This window comes from Gekko japonicus, unplaced genomic scaffold (assembly GCF_001447785.1).
Source record: "Gekko japonicus isolate JY-2015 unplaced genomic scaffold, Gekko_japonicus_V1.1 scaffold12, whole genome shotgun sequence".
NCBI lineage: Eukaryota > Metazoa > Chordata > Lepidosauria > Squamata > Gekkonidae > Gekko > Gekko japonicus.
In genome coordinates this window covers 2,273,115-2,288,763 of record NW_015161947.1, presented here as the reverse complement: position 1 = coordinate 2,288,763, position 15,649 = coordinate 2,273,115, and the positions used below count along the sequence as shown (strand labels likewise).

Genomic DNA, 15,649 nt, shown 5'->3' with positions numbered 1-15,649 from the left:
GACAATAGATGGAGAGTGGGAAGAAAAGGAAATGGTTGTAGAGTTCCATGATTAATGGCCGTTTCCTTATTGAAGGAGGCAGATCTTTGAGGGGGGAGATTGACTCAGGGGAAGCATGGGAAACACAGTGTAGAGGTTAAGCATGGGCAGGCAGAGGGTCTTCTATAGGAAAGTGGTTGGAAATAAAGTCATTTTTAATAGTTGGAAGTTCTAATGCTGTTTTGTTTGTGAGCTGCCTTCAAAGACAAGAATTTTTAAACCTGCTTAATTAGATTTTGCTTTACATTTTTCTTTAAGAACACTTGTATTTCAGGTGTATGTGCTGACCCTAGGTTATTAGGGAAAGCATACTGGGGACAAGATTTTTTTTTTTTTTGGCTTCTAATAAATTAAGCTCCTGACATTATGACAAAATGTGACACTTAGCATAACCCTTGGGACTTCATCTGTAATCCTAGGGCTTCAGAGCCTACATAAGGGTCTACATAACATTTTGTCCAATTTATGATCACATTATTTTATGTGGAAGTATGGCCTCAGATACCAAAGGATTGTTACTTTGATAGAATAACTTGATCATTCAGTTTCCTTCTAAACAAAATGCATTATATTTCAGTGCAGTATTGAAATGGTACATTTATGTTTGAAAAACTGTTAAAGTTACAAGTGACTGATACTGGTTACCTAAGAGATTGGTTGATCTTTGAATTAGTAATGGAAGTTATTAATACACTATTTGCGCTTTAGCAATACAATGAAAAATGAAGTCCTGTGGCAACTTAAGGACCAGCAAACTTCCAGCATTCGTGTCTGAGAGCTTACTTAAGTTTCGTGATTTTATGCATCTTAGGAAGCAAGCGCTAGCTCATGAAAATTTCTGCTAGTCCTCCCCTCTTGGCAACCCTGATTACTGGTTGCCTCTTTATCTCTCCCTTTTTAAGGTGGCCTGAGAGGAAGGGGTTTTTACAGTACTCAGTTCTTCTTTTTAGCTAAGCCATAGACTGTATCCTTCTCAACTTCTGCAGTCTAGGTTTTTTTTCCCCCGTGCCTGGCAGCAGACTTTATATGGGGTTGTGGCCCCTTCCCCATTCCACTCCCATCAGGTTCTGTCTCACCATTGCCCCAGCAGTAGGCAGAGGGTCAGCCTGGATGTTGTCTCTGAGTAGATTGTTCCTGCTGTTCCCCATTGTCTGATAGGTGCACAGACATGCCCCCATTGTCTGTTTGACAAGTGCACAGGCATGCCCCACTGCCATGCTCCCTGTGACTTCTAGTGCCATCAGTGGAGTGTACTGATTGTGATGGGTTCTGCGTGTGACTAGGCTGGTTCGTATCAACACTGGCTTCTTTTCCTGCTACCCAGTGATAGAGGATCTGAGATTCCTGGTTAATATGTGTGCCTGTTTTGTTTTCCTATAGACAATGGCCCCAGTATTCAGGATGCATTACTAGGACTAACAGGCCAGAGGACTGTCCCTAATGTGTTTGTCAATGGAACTCATGTAGGCGGATGTGATCAGACTTTCCAGGTAACGTTGCACTTCTTCCTCCTTGACAAGAAAATGAATTGCAGTAAGATCATAATGGGGTTTGAAACCAGATTCTCTAATCAGTTTCATTTTTTGCAGCCTTTCATTATGCATTAACAGTACAGTAGTGAACTGTTTTAATTTGTATACATGCGAGTAGAGCACAAAGTCCAAATACCCTTTTTTATTCGCTTGGATTCTTTAAGGATTAAACTTCAGTACTGTCTTCTGATACTTTAATTTTTCCAACATTGCCGTTCATATTTTAATTAGGCTAGATTCAAAGCAAACTGTTCCTTTCAAGCACTCATTGTATGCATAGAATTTTGATACCTTGCTATGGCACTTGTTAACTATTACAATTCAAGCAAGCAATAGGATGGACAAGGCCTGGCTGTTGGGTTTGCTGTAGCTCAGAGCCTGCCTTGGTGGGGAGGGCGGGGTATAAATTGAATAAATAAATAAAAATGAGGGTCTAGACCTGTCATGGGGTTGGCTTAGGGAGACTTTCTTATTGCAGGTTTACCATAACGGCTTATCGCAGAGGCTTATAGGGGATGGGAACAATAAAGGGATCGAAGCCTATGATTATGAACTAATTGTTGTTGGCGGGGTATCTGTGACGGATGGGAAAAGGTCTTGCTCCTTTCTGAAAAACACTATTGTCTTTTAATCCTGTTTGGTGTGGGAGCAGAGCAGCTAACGGCCAATCAGATTGCCTGGAGGAGTCAGGGGGGGAGCAAGAGAAAAAGCAGTTAACACTGTCAGCTCAGGTCAGATAGGGTCTGAACCTTCAGATAGAGAGACTGGAGGAATCCTGTCTCAGGTTGCCTTGCGTTGTAAGCAAGCTAAACCAGTGATGGGTGGAAATAGGGTTTGTGTCTCCTAAGTGTTACTTGGGAGAGAATCTGTTTCAGAAGACTTTAGAAGCTTCAGAACCTGAATTTTGTGATAAAGGAGGCTAGCTTGAGGGAAAGACTGTAGCTGTTTCAAAGCCCCAATTTCTGAAAGAAGTTCCTGAGTAAAAGATTTGTTGCTTCTGGGAGAAGATCATATTCACCCCGTGAGAATCCTGAGGTCAGTATTCTTGAGAATCCTGAGGGCAGTATGGGAGGCCAGTATTTACCTCAAGCATAGAAACTGAGCTGCTAACTGCTCTCTACACTCCTAAATGATCAACTGTAACTTTAAATGAATGGGCCCAGTAAGGCTATATTATATCTATAAATAGTTTCTGTCCTTTTTTATGAGCTACCTTTCCCTTTATCCCTGGGAGTAAATAAACGTGTTTTCTTTTTGCCTTATGGGTCTTGAACTTAGTACATTCAGAAGCCACTTGGATTAAATCTGTCAGGTAGATGGCTGGTTAGAGACCATGCTGCTCGAGATGTTACATCATGCTGCCTCCGTTTCAACATTATTTAAGATCCTCACCATCACACCTTGTGGTGGCGCTTTTAAAGTTCAGGCAAACAATAGGAGGGACAAGGGCTGACTGTTGGATCGCTGACTGTTGGACTTGTGGCACCTTAGATGGGTAAAATGAGGTTCTGTAAGTGTCTAGGCTTACTGTCACAGGCACAGCTTAGGGAGACTAAAAACATGCTTTCTTATTACAGGCTTACCAAACTGGCTTATTGCAGAGGCTTTTAGGGGATACCAAAAATGAACAGATGGAAGACTATGATTATGACCTCATTGTTATTGGTGGAGGATCCGGTGGGCTTTCATGTTCCAAGGTATGAATTCTGTGGGGAACTTACTTGCATATGGAACTCTTGCATGCTTTTTAACTTTTTAAAACTTTTGAAACTTCTCCCATTTCCTGTGTGGCTTGATGGATTTGCTTAAATCAAGGAACTCTAAATCAGTTTTTTTTTTAAATCCTCAAGTGCAAAAGACTAATCTTAACCATTTAAACAAAAAAAATCATTTATTATGTTAATATTAAACAAAAGTGTATACTTCTAACTGTAAATGTGGTGACTTAAAGCTGAACAAAGCCTTATACAAACCAAGGAAACACAATAAACTGCTTAAATACTTAACATTTCTGTTACTAAAAATCAGCAATACTCTCACCCTAAAATAGCTTTTTTTACTGCCTACAGCTGTCACATTTTTAAGTGAGTGCTGGAGAAGGCTCTTTATTCCAGTGTTCCTTTCTGTTTTTGTATGCCCTCTCTCAGAACTGCTCTGATTATGACCTAATTGTTCTACTCCACAAAAAAGTAAATAAAAGGTCACCCAGATAGATCAGTAGATGACATCTGGACCGGTTTGCCAGTCCCAGGTTCCCTAGTATTTTAATTCACATCACTCTTCCATATGGTAATTGGTAAGTCTTCAGAAAGGTTGTAGGTTACAGTGGCACCACAGTGAAAGGAGCTTTTCTCCTAGAGCAGGAAGACTGAGGAAGCTTGCAGGGGAGATATGTTGGCTATGTGGCAGATTCAGAGTAGTGAGTGAAGAAAGGTGGGTGTTTGTGTATGCCACCCATGCTAAATGAATGCTATCAAGGTATAGGTTTTGAATTTCAGGTAAAGAAAAGGTTGTGGGATGCTAATGGACTGCTTATATCTGGGATATATCCAGTGTTCCCTCTAAACTGAGCTAGTGTGAGATAGTTCAGTTTTTTAGCCTCCACCTCACAGATTTTTGTCTTATCTCAGGAAGAATGGCTCCAGAGCAAACTAATTTATGCAGTAGCCAAATTGCTCGCTCACAGTTTTATTGCCAGTAGCTCACAAAGTAGAATTTTTGCTCACAAGACTCCACAGCTTAGAGCATTATTTATGTCCTAGTGTTTTTGGAAGGTTCTACAGTAACCTGGAAGTAAAAACTTCCCATAGTGTATTTTACACTATTCTAATTCTTCTAATTGCCCCAATCCCTCCGACATCATGTAAATCAAGATGATGTGAATAAGATTTCCAGGCCATCTTTTATTCAGACATTGGTTAGGTCTGTTTGCTCTTCAGCAAGGTCCATTTGCTTTCTAAGACCTTCCAAGCAAACCCTGCGACTAGTCAGACATTTCCCCACCTTCAGATGCCATGTATACCTCATGGCGATACAAAACAGGTAATGATTCAGCACATGGAAAGGGGGTTGGTTTGGAGTAAAACCATGAAATATCTGTTGATGCTAGAGGAACATTCAGTCATATGCACAGTTCCTCCAGTCTAACCACCTTGAAGTCAGTGGGTATCAACTAGAATAAGTCTGCAGTATTGGATTACATGTTAAATGATGTACTAAACTGTGTTCAAGAAATAGATGTGTGTGATGCTGCTCTTCAGCTGATGCCTACTCTCTGCATTGGTACCCTTCCAATAATCTTGGCATGACATTTTATGAAAATGTGCCTTTTACAGGCAAAGTATCTGCATCTACTTAATTCTAATTCTCAGATGTTTATTTACAGGAAGCTGCGGTGTTAGGAAGGAAGGTCATGGTGCTAGATTATGTTGTACCAACACCCATGGGTACTACATGGGGTATGTCTTTCATGCTTGAACAATTTTTCAGTATTGGCATTGTTAACATTCTTGTCTTTGATTAGTAAAAGACTGTACCTTACTATGAGGATTGCAATGGGGGCGGGGGGACACATTGGTCAGTATGTAGCTTCCTAACCTAGAATTGCAGTTCTCTTCAAAACCTCAGAAAACCTCTTCAGTCTTTGTTCATGATACATAATTATTCTACACAGCTCTTTTTGTAGAGAAATATTGTGATTTGGCATAGAGAAGAATTAAACACTTAAATTGTTCACTACTCATTGGAGGATGCAAGATACTGATTCCTAGGAATACAGAAAAAGGAATTATGAATATTCCTATGAATACAGAATTCCTTTACCCTTAAATGTATCTTGTGCCTATGTAGTGTTTAAAGTATTCTCGTTTATTTAAAGGGTTGCGTTGGCTTTTACAATAAATGTGTTGCACCTTCTTTAAATTAGTAGCTTTGTTCCATTACGTAGGAACTTACTGATGGATGTTGTGACTTCCAAATGAATGTTGTGATGATGAAACATGGAAACAGATGTAGTGACTTGGACAGCATCAGATTCATAGGGAATTGAAGAACAGAATAGAATTTTTAAAAGTCAACAATTGCGTCCATCTTCTGTTCTTTCGATAGTGTGTTAATAGCGGTGACACTGCCACTTTGCTGATCAATAGCAGATACTTGAAAGTTTGTAGAAATGTTGACAGTTTTATCTTGTTCCAAATACATTGACGCTGGAACCCTGCTCATGGCACCCCCATAACCCATTCCCAAGGTTTCTTCAACCTAAAGGTGACATTGCCATAGTTGCTTGTACATTCTAGATTCTGGAGATATGTGAAATTGCTTTCAACTGGAATAGAAAAATGCTTTTACAAACATTGGACTTCTAGATTCTGTGGGTACAAAGTGATTTTACATATCAAGTCTGACAGCCAAGCTATATATTACATTGGGGATCACTGATTAGCTTGGTCCTAGCTTGGTCCTCAGATCTCACATGGGGCTGTCGTGTTGTTGTTGTTTTTTACCAGAGTATTAATGGAGTTAATGACTGAAGCATCCTGCTTTACAGCACGCACTCTGCATGAAGTGAAGTGGTGCATGGGTTGGGGGGAAATGCCCATACTTGTACAGTGGTAGTGCTACATAATAACTTCATGTCTGAAATGCACAAGTATTGCTGTATGATGCGCAGAATACCCCTTTGATAAGTATTTCAGGGAAACGCTTTTTAATGAGACTTTGTGTTTCAGGACTTGGTGGCACATGTGTAAATGTGGGCTGCATTCCTAAGAAGCTGATGCATCAGGCTGCCCTTTTAGGCCAGGCTCTTCAAGATTCAAGGAAGTTTGGTTGGGAGTACGAAGAGCAAGGTATGTAAGGCAACACGGTCATGAGGAGGGAGCAGAGCCCTGCAATCCGTGCACATTTAACTAAGCTAATTAAGTGTGTGTCCTACTTATATGGAATTTGTGGTGCTGTACTCTGTCTTCATTCTTCTGTCCCCAGTATGCTTCTCAGCCTTGGTTACTTTGCCAAGTGCTTGTTGTGAATAATGAGGTATGATTTCTTTCAAGAACAGCAGGAATCTGAGTCTTTTTAAAATTATCTTGATGCAGGCAAGCTTGTTCCTTGCAAGGTCTGTATACCCTGTTTCCCCGAAAATAAGACCTACCCCAAAAATAAGCCCTAGCAGGATTTCTATGCATTTGTGGTATAAGCCCTAGTGTGTCTTCTTGAGAAAAAATAAATATAAGACAGTGTCTTATTTTCGGGGAAACACGGTAGATCTTTATCTGCACACATCACACTAACAGGTGTATTAAATGGTGCAGAATCATAATTGAATTTGCTGTGTGGTACTGTTTGGTCAGTCGAATATGGTCAACACCTTTTTAATTGTGTACATGCAAATGTTATTTGTTGCTAGTAAAACACAATTGGGAGACCATGGTAGAAGCGATTCAGAACTACATAGGATCCTTGAACTGGGGATATCGGGTGGCCTTGCGTGAGAAATCTGTGACATACCTCAATGCATATGGAGAGTTCGTTGGGCCACATAAGATCAAGGTACCTTCAACATAGACTTGACTTTTGATCTATCAAAGTGTTGTTTTCTAGTTGAAACCTTGTGTAATTTATGGAGCTTGTTGCTTAAAATACCCAGGCGGTTCCTGTATTACAATAACCCATCATTGTTGAATTTGCAAAATATATTTATTTATTAATTGGATTTATATCCCGCCCTCCTCAAATGGGCTCAGGGCGGCTAACAAAAGGGGCAAATGCCATAACAAACAATTAAAACAGCATAAAAACAATCATTAAACAAAGTGTGGTGCTCTTGATGTTAAGTCTTATTAGCCCAAGATGGGTCCCATTTGTCAACCTAACCTAATGACATATGTTCTTCGGTTATCTAGGCGTCTTCCCAGGGCCGGCTCACCTCTAGGTCTAATCCACCGTCAAAGATGGCAGCTCGGTGGTGGCACAGTGGCGGTGGCGGCTCCTATGCAAAGGCCTGGCAGAACTGCACCAGGTCCCGCAGGGCCCGGATCTCCTCTGGGAGCTCGTTCCACCAGACAGGAGCCGCCGCCAAGAAAGCCCTGGCCCTGGTTGCAGCCAACTTGATGTCCTTGGGGCCTGGAACCACCAATAGGTGCTGTGCCGCTGACCGTAGTACTCTTGGGGGAACATATGGGGAAAGGCGGTCCCTTAGGTACGCTGGACCCTGGCCATCTCAACTGGTTTTCCACTGTCATAAGTGGGAGGAGGGGCAGTTTCCCCTTCTTCACTGCACCTCTGCCCTACATGGCTTTTATCCACACGTTCCATGAACCCCAGCATAGCCTCAAAAAACCACACACACATGTGATATATTGGGTGCTATACCTAATAGCCCAGTACACCTCCTGCAATGCAGATGGGGAAAAAACACTGCAAAAGGAATATAAAGGGCTACAGTTTATATTTCTGCAACCCCATGGGAGAATCCAGACTTCCAGAGAAATATGAAAAGTTTTTTAACAAGTTGGTGGGCTAACTTCCCCAATGGAGTAAAAGTGGTATCTACAAGGACATGAGATGTCAACTGGAAAAATCATACTCAACAATAGAAGGTGGTAGGGGGAGGAGAAGCTACAGGGATTGCAAGCACAGGGAGAGCTGCTGGGGAAGAAACACTAGGTGGACGGGATGGAACAAAAAGATCAGGAGAATCTGTGACTGGGCAGAGGGAGAGGTTAAAAAAGAAAAGCTCAAGTAACTTCATATCTACTCCTCAAGGGTGCTTTTTCCAAGCTTTATCCTGATTTCTCTTTGTAAAACCTGATTTTTGAGATTTAAAGAACTTAGGAGTAGCCAGAGAGAGAAGTAATACATGACTGAGAGGCCTGAAGAGAGGGGTGGGTCATTGTACAGGGCAGAATTTGTATCTTAAGAAAATTTTACTGCTCTGAAACATTTGCCTGTACATGTTCAACTATATCTTTGCAACTAACTATATTAGAAGCTTGGTTTTAAAATGGAGGTTGCTATTCTCAGTGGATGTTCTTGCTGCTGAGGCTTATGTACAGATGCATGGGAAGCTACCAGCTCTGCTATAAACTGCTAAATGTCCTTAGTAATATTATTACATTTCAGCTTCTAGCCTGAGGACATTTGTGGTACACATGCCAGAAGTTTGGAAGCTGGGTCCCTAGTGATGTTGCTGATATATGACCCCTCCTTTATATTTGAATGTGCTAGAAATATAGACGTGAACAGTGGCTGCTTGATTTTTTAAGGGACTTGGTAGCATCACCCCTTTTTAGCATTCCTGTGTAGCTGACATTGTGATAAAAACATTTGTATTCCCCTTTATGAAGTTATAGCGTGAGTTTCGATTTATATTAGCCGTAGCAATGGTCTTGCATGGGTCTGCTGGATCAGTGCTACATATTACAGTGTAATTAAACTGGTAAAGTATATTGCTGGTAATAGCTCACAGAAAATTTGTTTAGAAGAATGCTAGTATTAAGTCATGTTTCTTTGTGATAGGCAACGAACAGGAAAGGCCAAGAAACTTTCCACACAGCTCAAGCGTTTGTTATAGCCACAGGGATGAGACCTCGATATGAAGGTTTCCCTGGAGATAGAGAATACTGTATTACAAGGTGAGCTGAAACTCAATTTATCAATCACTTAAAAAAAAACAATAAACAGCTAATATTTAACCATTTGCCCTAACGTTTGTTTTTTTCAGTGATGACCTCTTCTCCCTGCCCTACTGTCCTGGAAAGACTTTAGTTGTGGGAGCTTCTTACGTGGCTTTGGAATGTGCAGGATTTCTTGCTGGGCTTGGTATGGATGTCACAGTCATGGTGCGCTCTATCCTCCTACGTGGCTTTGACCAAGAAATGGCAGAGAGAGTGGGTGCATATATGGAAACTCATGGTGTAAAATTCATCAGGAAGTTTGTTCCTGTTGAGGCAAGTATCTTCTCTTGTTTAATCAAAATACAGAGAGAGGAGTGCTGTTAGACTCTTCTCTGTATGACCAGAATTGCCAAGAGACCTGGAGAAAAATGTCGTGTCCCTTTAATAGAGACTTAATGTGTGGAAATGAAGCTTTTCATAGCATGGAGGTAAATAGCATCCCACAGTAGTTCAGCTGTTCAAGACCCGGGTGCCGCAAGACGGAGTGAGCTCCCGTCTCTAGTTCCAGCTCCTGCCAACCTAGCAGTTCGAAAGCAAGAAATTGCAAGTAGATAAATAGGTACCACTTCGGTGGGAAGGTAACAGCGTTCCGTGCGCCTTAGTGTTTAGTCATGCCGGCCACATGACCACGGACATGTCTTCGGACAGCGCTGGCTCTTCGGCTTTGAAACGGAGATGAGCACCGCAACCCTAGAGTCGGATTCGACTGGCTTTCGAGCAAGGGAACCTTTACCTTTACCTTTTTAAGCCTCTGTTAAAAGGACAAAACACTTTTCTCCAGGCCATGTATATAACAGTTGAGTAATATGGCAGATGTGTTGACATTGTTCATTAAGGTTTGTGCGACAAGGTAATCATTGTTTTGAAACAGTTCTACTCTATGGATTGAGAGTTTTTAAGCATACAGTTGTTCTCTGCAGGTCACAAAGTTAGAAGATGGCATGCCTGGAAGACTCAAAGTGATTGCAAAATCCACTGATGGATCACAGATGTTTGAAGGAGAATACAACACTGTAAGCAGTTTTCATTTTTGTGTGTGTGTCTAGAGTTGTTTTGAACATGACATGCATTCTAACCATTGTCTACCAAGATTGTATATATTTAATACCCAATTTGACACGAGGTATTGAAACAGAGTTTGTAACAGAACCAGAAAGTGCTTAATGGATCGTTCCACTTGAACGGTACTACTGCCCTATAGTACTATTAAGTGGTTGGGGATGGTGGGGATGAGGTTGCCATGAACATTTTGAATTCTGCTTTGAGTGTCTGGTTTCACTAATCCAATTAAATAGTCTTCTCTGCAGTACAGACGTTCGTTCCTTTTTTTGTGCAGGTTTTGATAGCTATCGGTCGCGATGCTTGTACCAAAAACATTGGCTTGGAGAAAATTGGTGTGACAATTAATGAAAAGTATGTATTTAGTTTTTGATGTTTATTACGTATTTCCCCCACCCTTCTTCCAAGGAACTTGAAGTAGGTTATTTTGTCCCTTCCTCTCCTCAGCCTTTACCCTCACAACTTTGACCCCCCAAAGGGGATTTTTTTTTAAATTTGCTTTTCTAAAAAACTGCAACAGAAATTGGAAAGGGAAAAATCTACATCTAAAGGAGAAAGTAAAGAGAATCTAACTAAAAACCCAAGTGTGGAGGTTTTACAATGCTTAAAACATAGTTATTACACTTGTTCATATACTTTCAAACATGAAGAGTGCCCACCAATCATCACTTCTGTTGACAAAACCAGCTTATCAGACTAGGCAGAAAGTAATTCCAAAACTAAAACGCACATAAACACAGCCCTTAAGAAAAATTGGCATCTCCTTTTATGCTTTGCTCCCCACCAATAGGCAAAATCTTTAAAACCAATGTTCCTTCAGTAAGAATACTTCAACAGTTTATCTTCTTCCGTCTTAGCTGTATCTTCTTTTTCTTCTTCTTCCTCCAATTAGCTTTTAGCTTTTATAAGTCCGGATCTGTCCATTCATTATATAAACCAAGTTCCTTTTTCCAGGGACATCATCGCTTCCTTAGACATCTTAAATCAAAAGAGACCTTCCTTTTGTTGCATTAAGAACACAATCATTGGAAAATCCAACCTTTCTCTTAGCAAACTGATCTTATGAAGTTAGGGTAGCGAGCCCTTTACTCCAAAAAACCCCCCGCTTTTCGATCCATTTGCCAGTCCAACCACAACTGAACTAAACTTTAGAGTCTCCAACCATTCATAAGTCTCTACACCAAGTACTGTCCCTTTAAAAATATAGCCACTTTTAGTACAGATCCAGGTCGCTGCTCCATTTTAGCCACCAGAGGACTGATGATTCACTTTAAAGACAGAGTCTATGATTAGGTCACATTACCTAGCTTTCCACTGTTCTCCTTCCTGAAGAAAGCATTGGTCCCACCTCCCTCCTCGCCCTCTTTTGGGGTTGTTTACATTCGCCGAGAAAGAATGCCAAAGTCTCTAAGGTCAGTTTAAATGATCAGCTTTCTTTCAGAAAAACTCTCCGCTACAGTCCATCGCCACAATTTGATCAGTCCCTCCATTCATGCTTTCGCATTCGCTTAAAATGTTGGGAGATAGGGCGTCCCCTCCCCCCCTCTGCTTATTTAGTAGGGGGACTTCACTTCTAGGCTTTGGTGTCTCGTTTCAACGAAAAACTCACTCATCAGTCCTTAAATCGATCCACCAGGTCCTAAGACAGCCCCTGGGATCACACCAGGCAGAGAAAATCGCTAAACCTCCAAACGCTTGATCTGGTGGTCACTTCTAATCCAATTCTGGGAATCAGGGCAGGACCTTCAGGGCAGAGAGTAGCCCCCCTGTACCGGCTGATGGCCGGAGGTAGGGCTCTCCAAAGCCCCCTGGCTAGGAGCCCATTTGCCTATGGGCTCCATGGAGGAGCGTGCATAGTCACACTCTCTCCTAAGCCCCGATTCATGGCACACGTCTCTCAGAGGAGCCAAGAGACGCAGCCATCGCTTAAGCGCCGAAGGCCGGAAGTCTCTACCCTCACAACTTTGAAGTAGGTTAGGCTGAGTCAAGGTCATGTTCTGAACCTAAATGTCCCCAGTCCTAGTTCACACACTTAACTGCTGTACCATGCTGGCTCTGACTTTTTGAGGACCACTGATTCCTATCTAATTTTTTTTAGGCTCCTTCCCCAGCCTGTTTTCCTTCCCCACTTGTCAGCTTTAAACTGATTAATAGGTTGAACTAATGAATTGATATAAAAGTGAAGATGGCTATCTTAAGCTTTGCTATTTAAATTTTGTTTTATACTAATTTTCTATATCTATAAATGCTTATAGTTCATTATTTTTGCCACCTGTTAAGATGTAATCCATTCTAATTTTGGTGTGGTGTTTATTTGGTTTACATGAGGTCCATCTGTTTGTTCCATAATTACAAATCAATTTTTCATGTATACAGACAGTTGAAATATTTACCCAGAGCAGAACGTTACTTTGTTTCCATCAATCATTAGTAAGCTAAATACTAGTCTTTCTACTCAGTAACAATCATTAGTAAGCTAAATACTAGTCTTTCTACTCAGTAACAAATTATGCTTCTTGAATCTGTGTCTATATGTCAAGGTACGAATCTGGTCCGTTGAATTCCAAAAACATAAGATGACAGCAAACTGCTGCCTTCTGCCTAGTATGATTGAAATGATTCTGTACCTAAAAATACTTTTTCAATCAAATAATGGAGAAACAGTATCAGAATGCAAGCTTGTTTTCTTTCCATAACAAGGAATGGAAAAATACCTGTAAATGATGAAGAACAAACCAATGTGCCTTATGTTTATGCTGTTGGAGATATTTTGGAAGGAAAGCTGGAACTTACACCACTTGCCATACAGGCAGGCAAACTGTTAGCCCGCAGGCTTTTTGGAGGGAATTCTACAAAGGTAAACATTTAATTCTTAATCGTAGTTTGTAGGTTTTGGGGAAAGAGCTGGATGTCTTGCTGGAAATTGCATGTTAGGTTGAGGAAGCTGAACCTTGATCAAACCTACTAGTGATGCTGTTACTGACACTTAGCCCAAGCTTCAGCTGAATTATTGCATCATTGCAAATGGCTGTAGAACTGGGTTTAAGAATGTCAGTGGAAAGCCCAGTAGGTGTCCTGACTATACTTCTGGTCTTGCTTTGTTTTCAGTTATATTGTTGAATTTTCTCTGTCCCTGAGAAGGGTTGCAAGTGGCACACTGGAACTTATGTAGATGGAGCTGAGAATAAGGCAGTCAGCAACTGCATCACATCATAGTATCCCTGAGGCCAGTAGGTTGGCCTTGGAGTTCAAACCTAGCTACACCCACTGTAAGTTAAGAATGCTGCTTTTGTTGTTAGAATATGAAACTGGCCAGTAAGCAGCTATGTAGGCTGGAATTGTTGGTTTTCCCATTGCTTTTTATGTCTTACATTGTTGTGGATTTTTTTCAGTGTGACTATATTAATGTGCCAACTACAGTGTTTACACCTCTGGAATATGGCTGCTGTGGATTATCAGAAGAGAGAGCCATTGAACAACTTGGACAGGAGAATATAGAGGCAAGACTTAGCACCTTTATTTTAAATACAGTCTCACTTTAGGTATCTTTTGAAGGCTGGAGCAGCAATGAGTTCCTTCATAAAAATATGATGATACACTTTATAGTATTTAATTTGGAAGAGATTCTTTGTATGGACTTAATTGAGTAATTGAGATGGCACTTGCTTCTTCCAGATAAATTGTGGTAATGATGCTATCTTTAAAAATTAGATTTTCCCCCCCACAGAGCTTCTGCAGGCCAAAGCCTGTTCAGCAGAACACCTAGTTCCTTGACAAATCGTGGCTCTAAAGACTAATATATTGATGTCTTTAGGTAAACTATTCTGCCATCTCAGTCTTTTTCTCAAGAGTAATTTTTATTTCCTGACCAAATCTTAATTTGAGAACGATGCAACTTACGTTTTCACTTCATACTTTTAATGCCATTTTACACAGGGAGCATTGCAAAATTACAAGTAAAAATAAAACAGATCTAATAAGTGCATGGGTTGAAAAAGCTGATGTTGATTTTAGAGTTACCTGGTACTTTTAATGGCTAAAGGCTTTTCAGAATAAAAATTTCCTTTAGGAGACATGTAAGAAAATACAGAATTGGCTAAGTAACCATCTAGGGGGCAAGGAATCCCATAAATAGGGTACCATAATATAGTGAGTTCTAGACCTCATGATTGCCTGGTGTCCCTCCAAGGTGTTGGGCCTACTGTTCCTCCAATCAGTTCTTTAGTCGGGCTGTGTTAGAGCAGGGAGTAGGAAGGAACTCGAAGGCATTCTTCAGATAAGTACCGTATTTTTCGGACTATAAGACGCACTTTTGCTTCCAAAAAAAGTGGGGGAAGAAGTGTGTGCGTCTTATGGACCGAATACAAACTGCAGCAACCAAATCACCTGCCCTCCCAGCCTGGTTGGCGTCCAGCAGGCTCCCTCCCTGGCCCTTTCAAAGAGTATTGCAAGCGTCCCCCCTCCCCTCCCCTCCCCTCCAAGTCTTTCCAAGAAAGTCTCGGCTTACCGTTTGATTGAAAGCCCAACCTGCTGGCTTTTATTATTTTAAAAAAAACGCCCACATCCCCATGCTGCGTTGCAACCAAGCCTGAAGTGGGGCTGCAACCAAACATGAAGCAAGGCAGCCAGATAGGCAGCCCCACTGGTCCAATCGGAGCTTCGGCTTTCTCCAGCCATCCAATCCTTTGCCTCAGGAGGCAGGGACACCAGCAAGGTTCGGCTGTGAGCCAAGCAGTAAGTACACTAACAAATGCCTCCACAGATTATCCCCCCTTCTTCTCATTCTTTGTATGCTCTGAAATTATGTCTTTTGTAGCTTTAGCAGAGGCACAGCTCTTTCTCCGGGAGGTTGTTATCTGTCCTCTGCTATCTGCTTATTGGAACATCAGGAATAGAAGCTCTGTCATATCTCTGGGTTCCTTCCTGCCTTGTTTTACTCCTGATGTGAACTCCCCCAGTCTCTATAACTGTTTCTTTTGTTTTATTTTAAATGGAATTGCTGTGGATCCATTTCCCATGTTTCAGAGATAAGCCAATCAATTCTAATTAAAAGCACAAACAAAGTCAGTTCCCTGGGGGGGGGGGAGCATTGATGATTTAATGTGCCCTGTACAACACAGCTCAACTGCCCCTAATGAGTGTGCTTTGCACCAATCTTTTTTTCTTCTTCTCAGCAGTAAAGGAGCTTTTTACTCAACTTTTCCCTTCCTCTCCTTTTCTCTGTCTTTCTCTTGGTATTCAAAGTCAGGGCCAGGAGTGTTCAGAAACTGGAATGACAGCCCCAGGGTTCAGAATATTTTTTTCCCTGTTTTCCTCCTCTAAAAACTAGGTGCGTCTTATGGT

At 41.3% G+C, this 15,649-nt stretch overlaps 1 protein-coding gene across 2 annotated transcripts in view; it reads left to right on the top strand.

Annotated features, from left to right (window-relative positions):
* The window catches only part of TXNRD3 (thioredoxin reductase 3), a 42,082-nt gene that overhangs the window by 23,463 nt on the left and 2,970 nt on the right, over nucleotides 1-15,649 (top strand). For both annotated transcript variants that reach the window (XM_015429362.1, XM_015429363.1), the window contains exons 3-13: nucleotides 1,420-1,529; nucleotides 3,149-3,268; nucleotides 4,957-5,029; nucleotides 6,302-6,421; nucleotides 6,979-7,121; nucleotides 9,090-9,205; nucleotides 9,295-9,520; nucleotides 10,168-10,260; nucleotides 10,584-10,660; nucleotides 13,007-13,163; nucleotides 13,699-13,806. In XM_015429362.1, coding sequence (XP_015284848.1) covers nucleotides 1,420-1,529; nucleotides 3,149-3,268; nucleotides 4,957-5,029; nucleotides 6,302-6,421; nucleotides 6,979-7,121; nucleotides 9,090-9,205; nucleotides 9,295-9,520; nucleotides 10,168-10,260; nucleotides 10,584-10,660; nucleotides 13,007-13,163; nucleotides 13,699-13,806 — 1,343 coding nt within the window. The remainder of the gene's footprint in view (nucleotides 1-1,419; nucleotides 1,530-3,148; nucleotides 3,269-4,956; nucleotides 5,030-6,301; nucleotides 6,422-6,978; nucleotides 7,122-9,089; nucleotides 9,206-9,294; nucleotides 9,521-10,167; nucleotides 10,261-10,583; nucleotides 10,661-13,006; nucleotides 13,164-13,698; nucleotides 13,807-15,649) is intronic.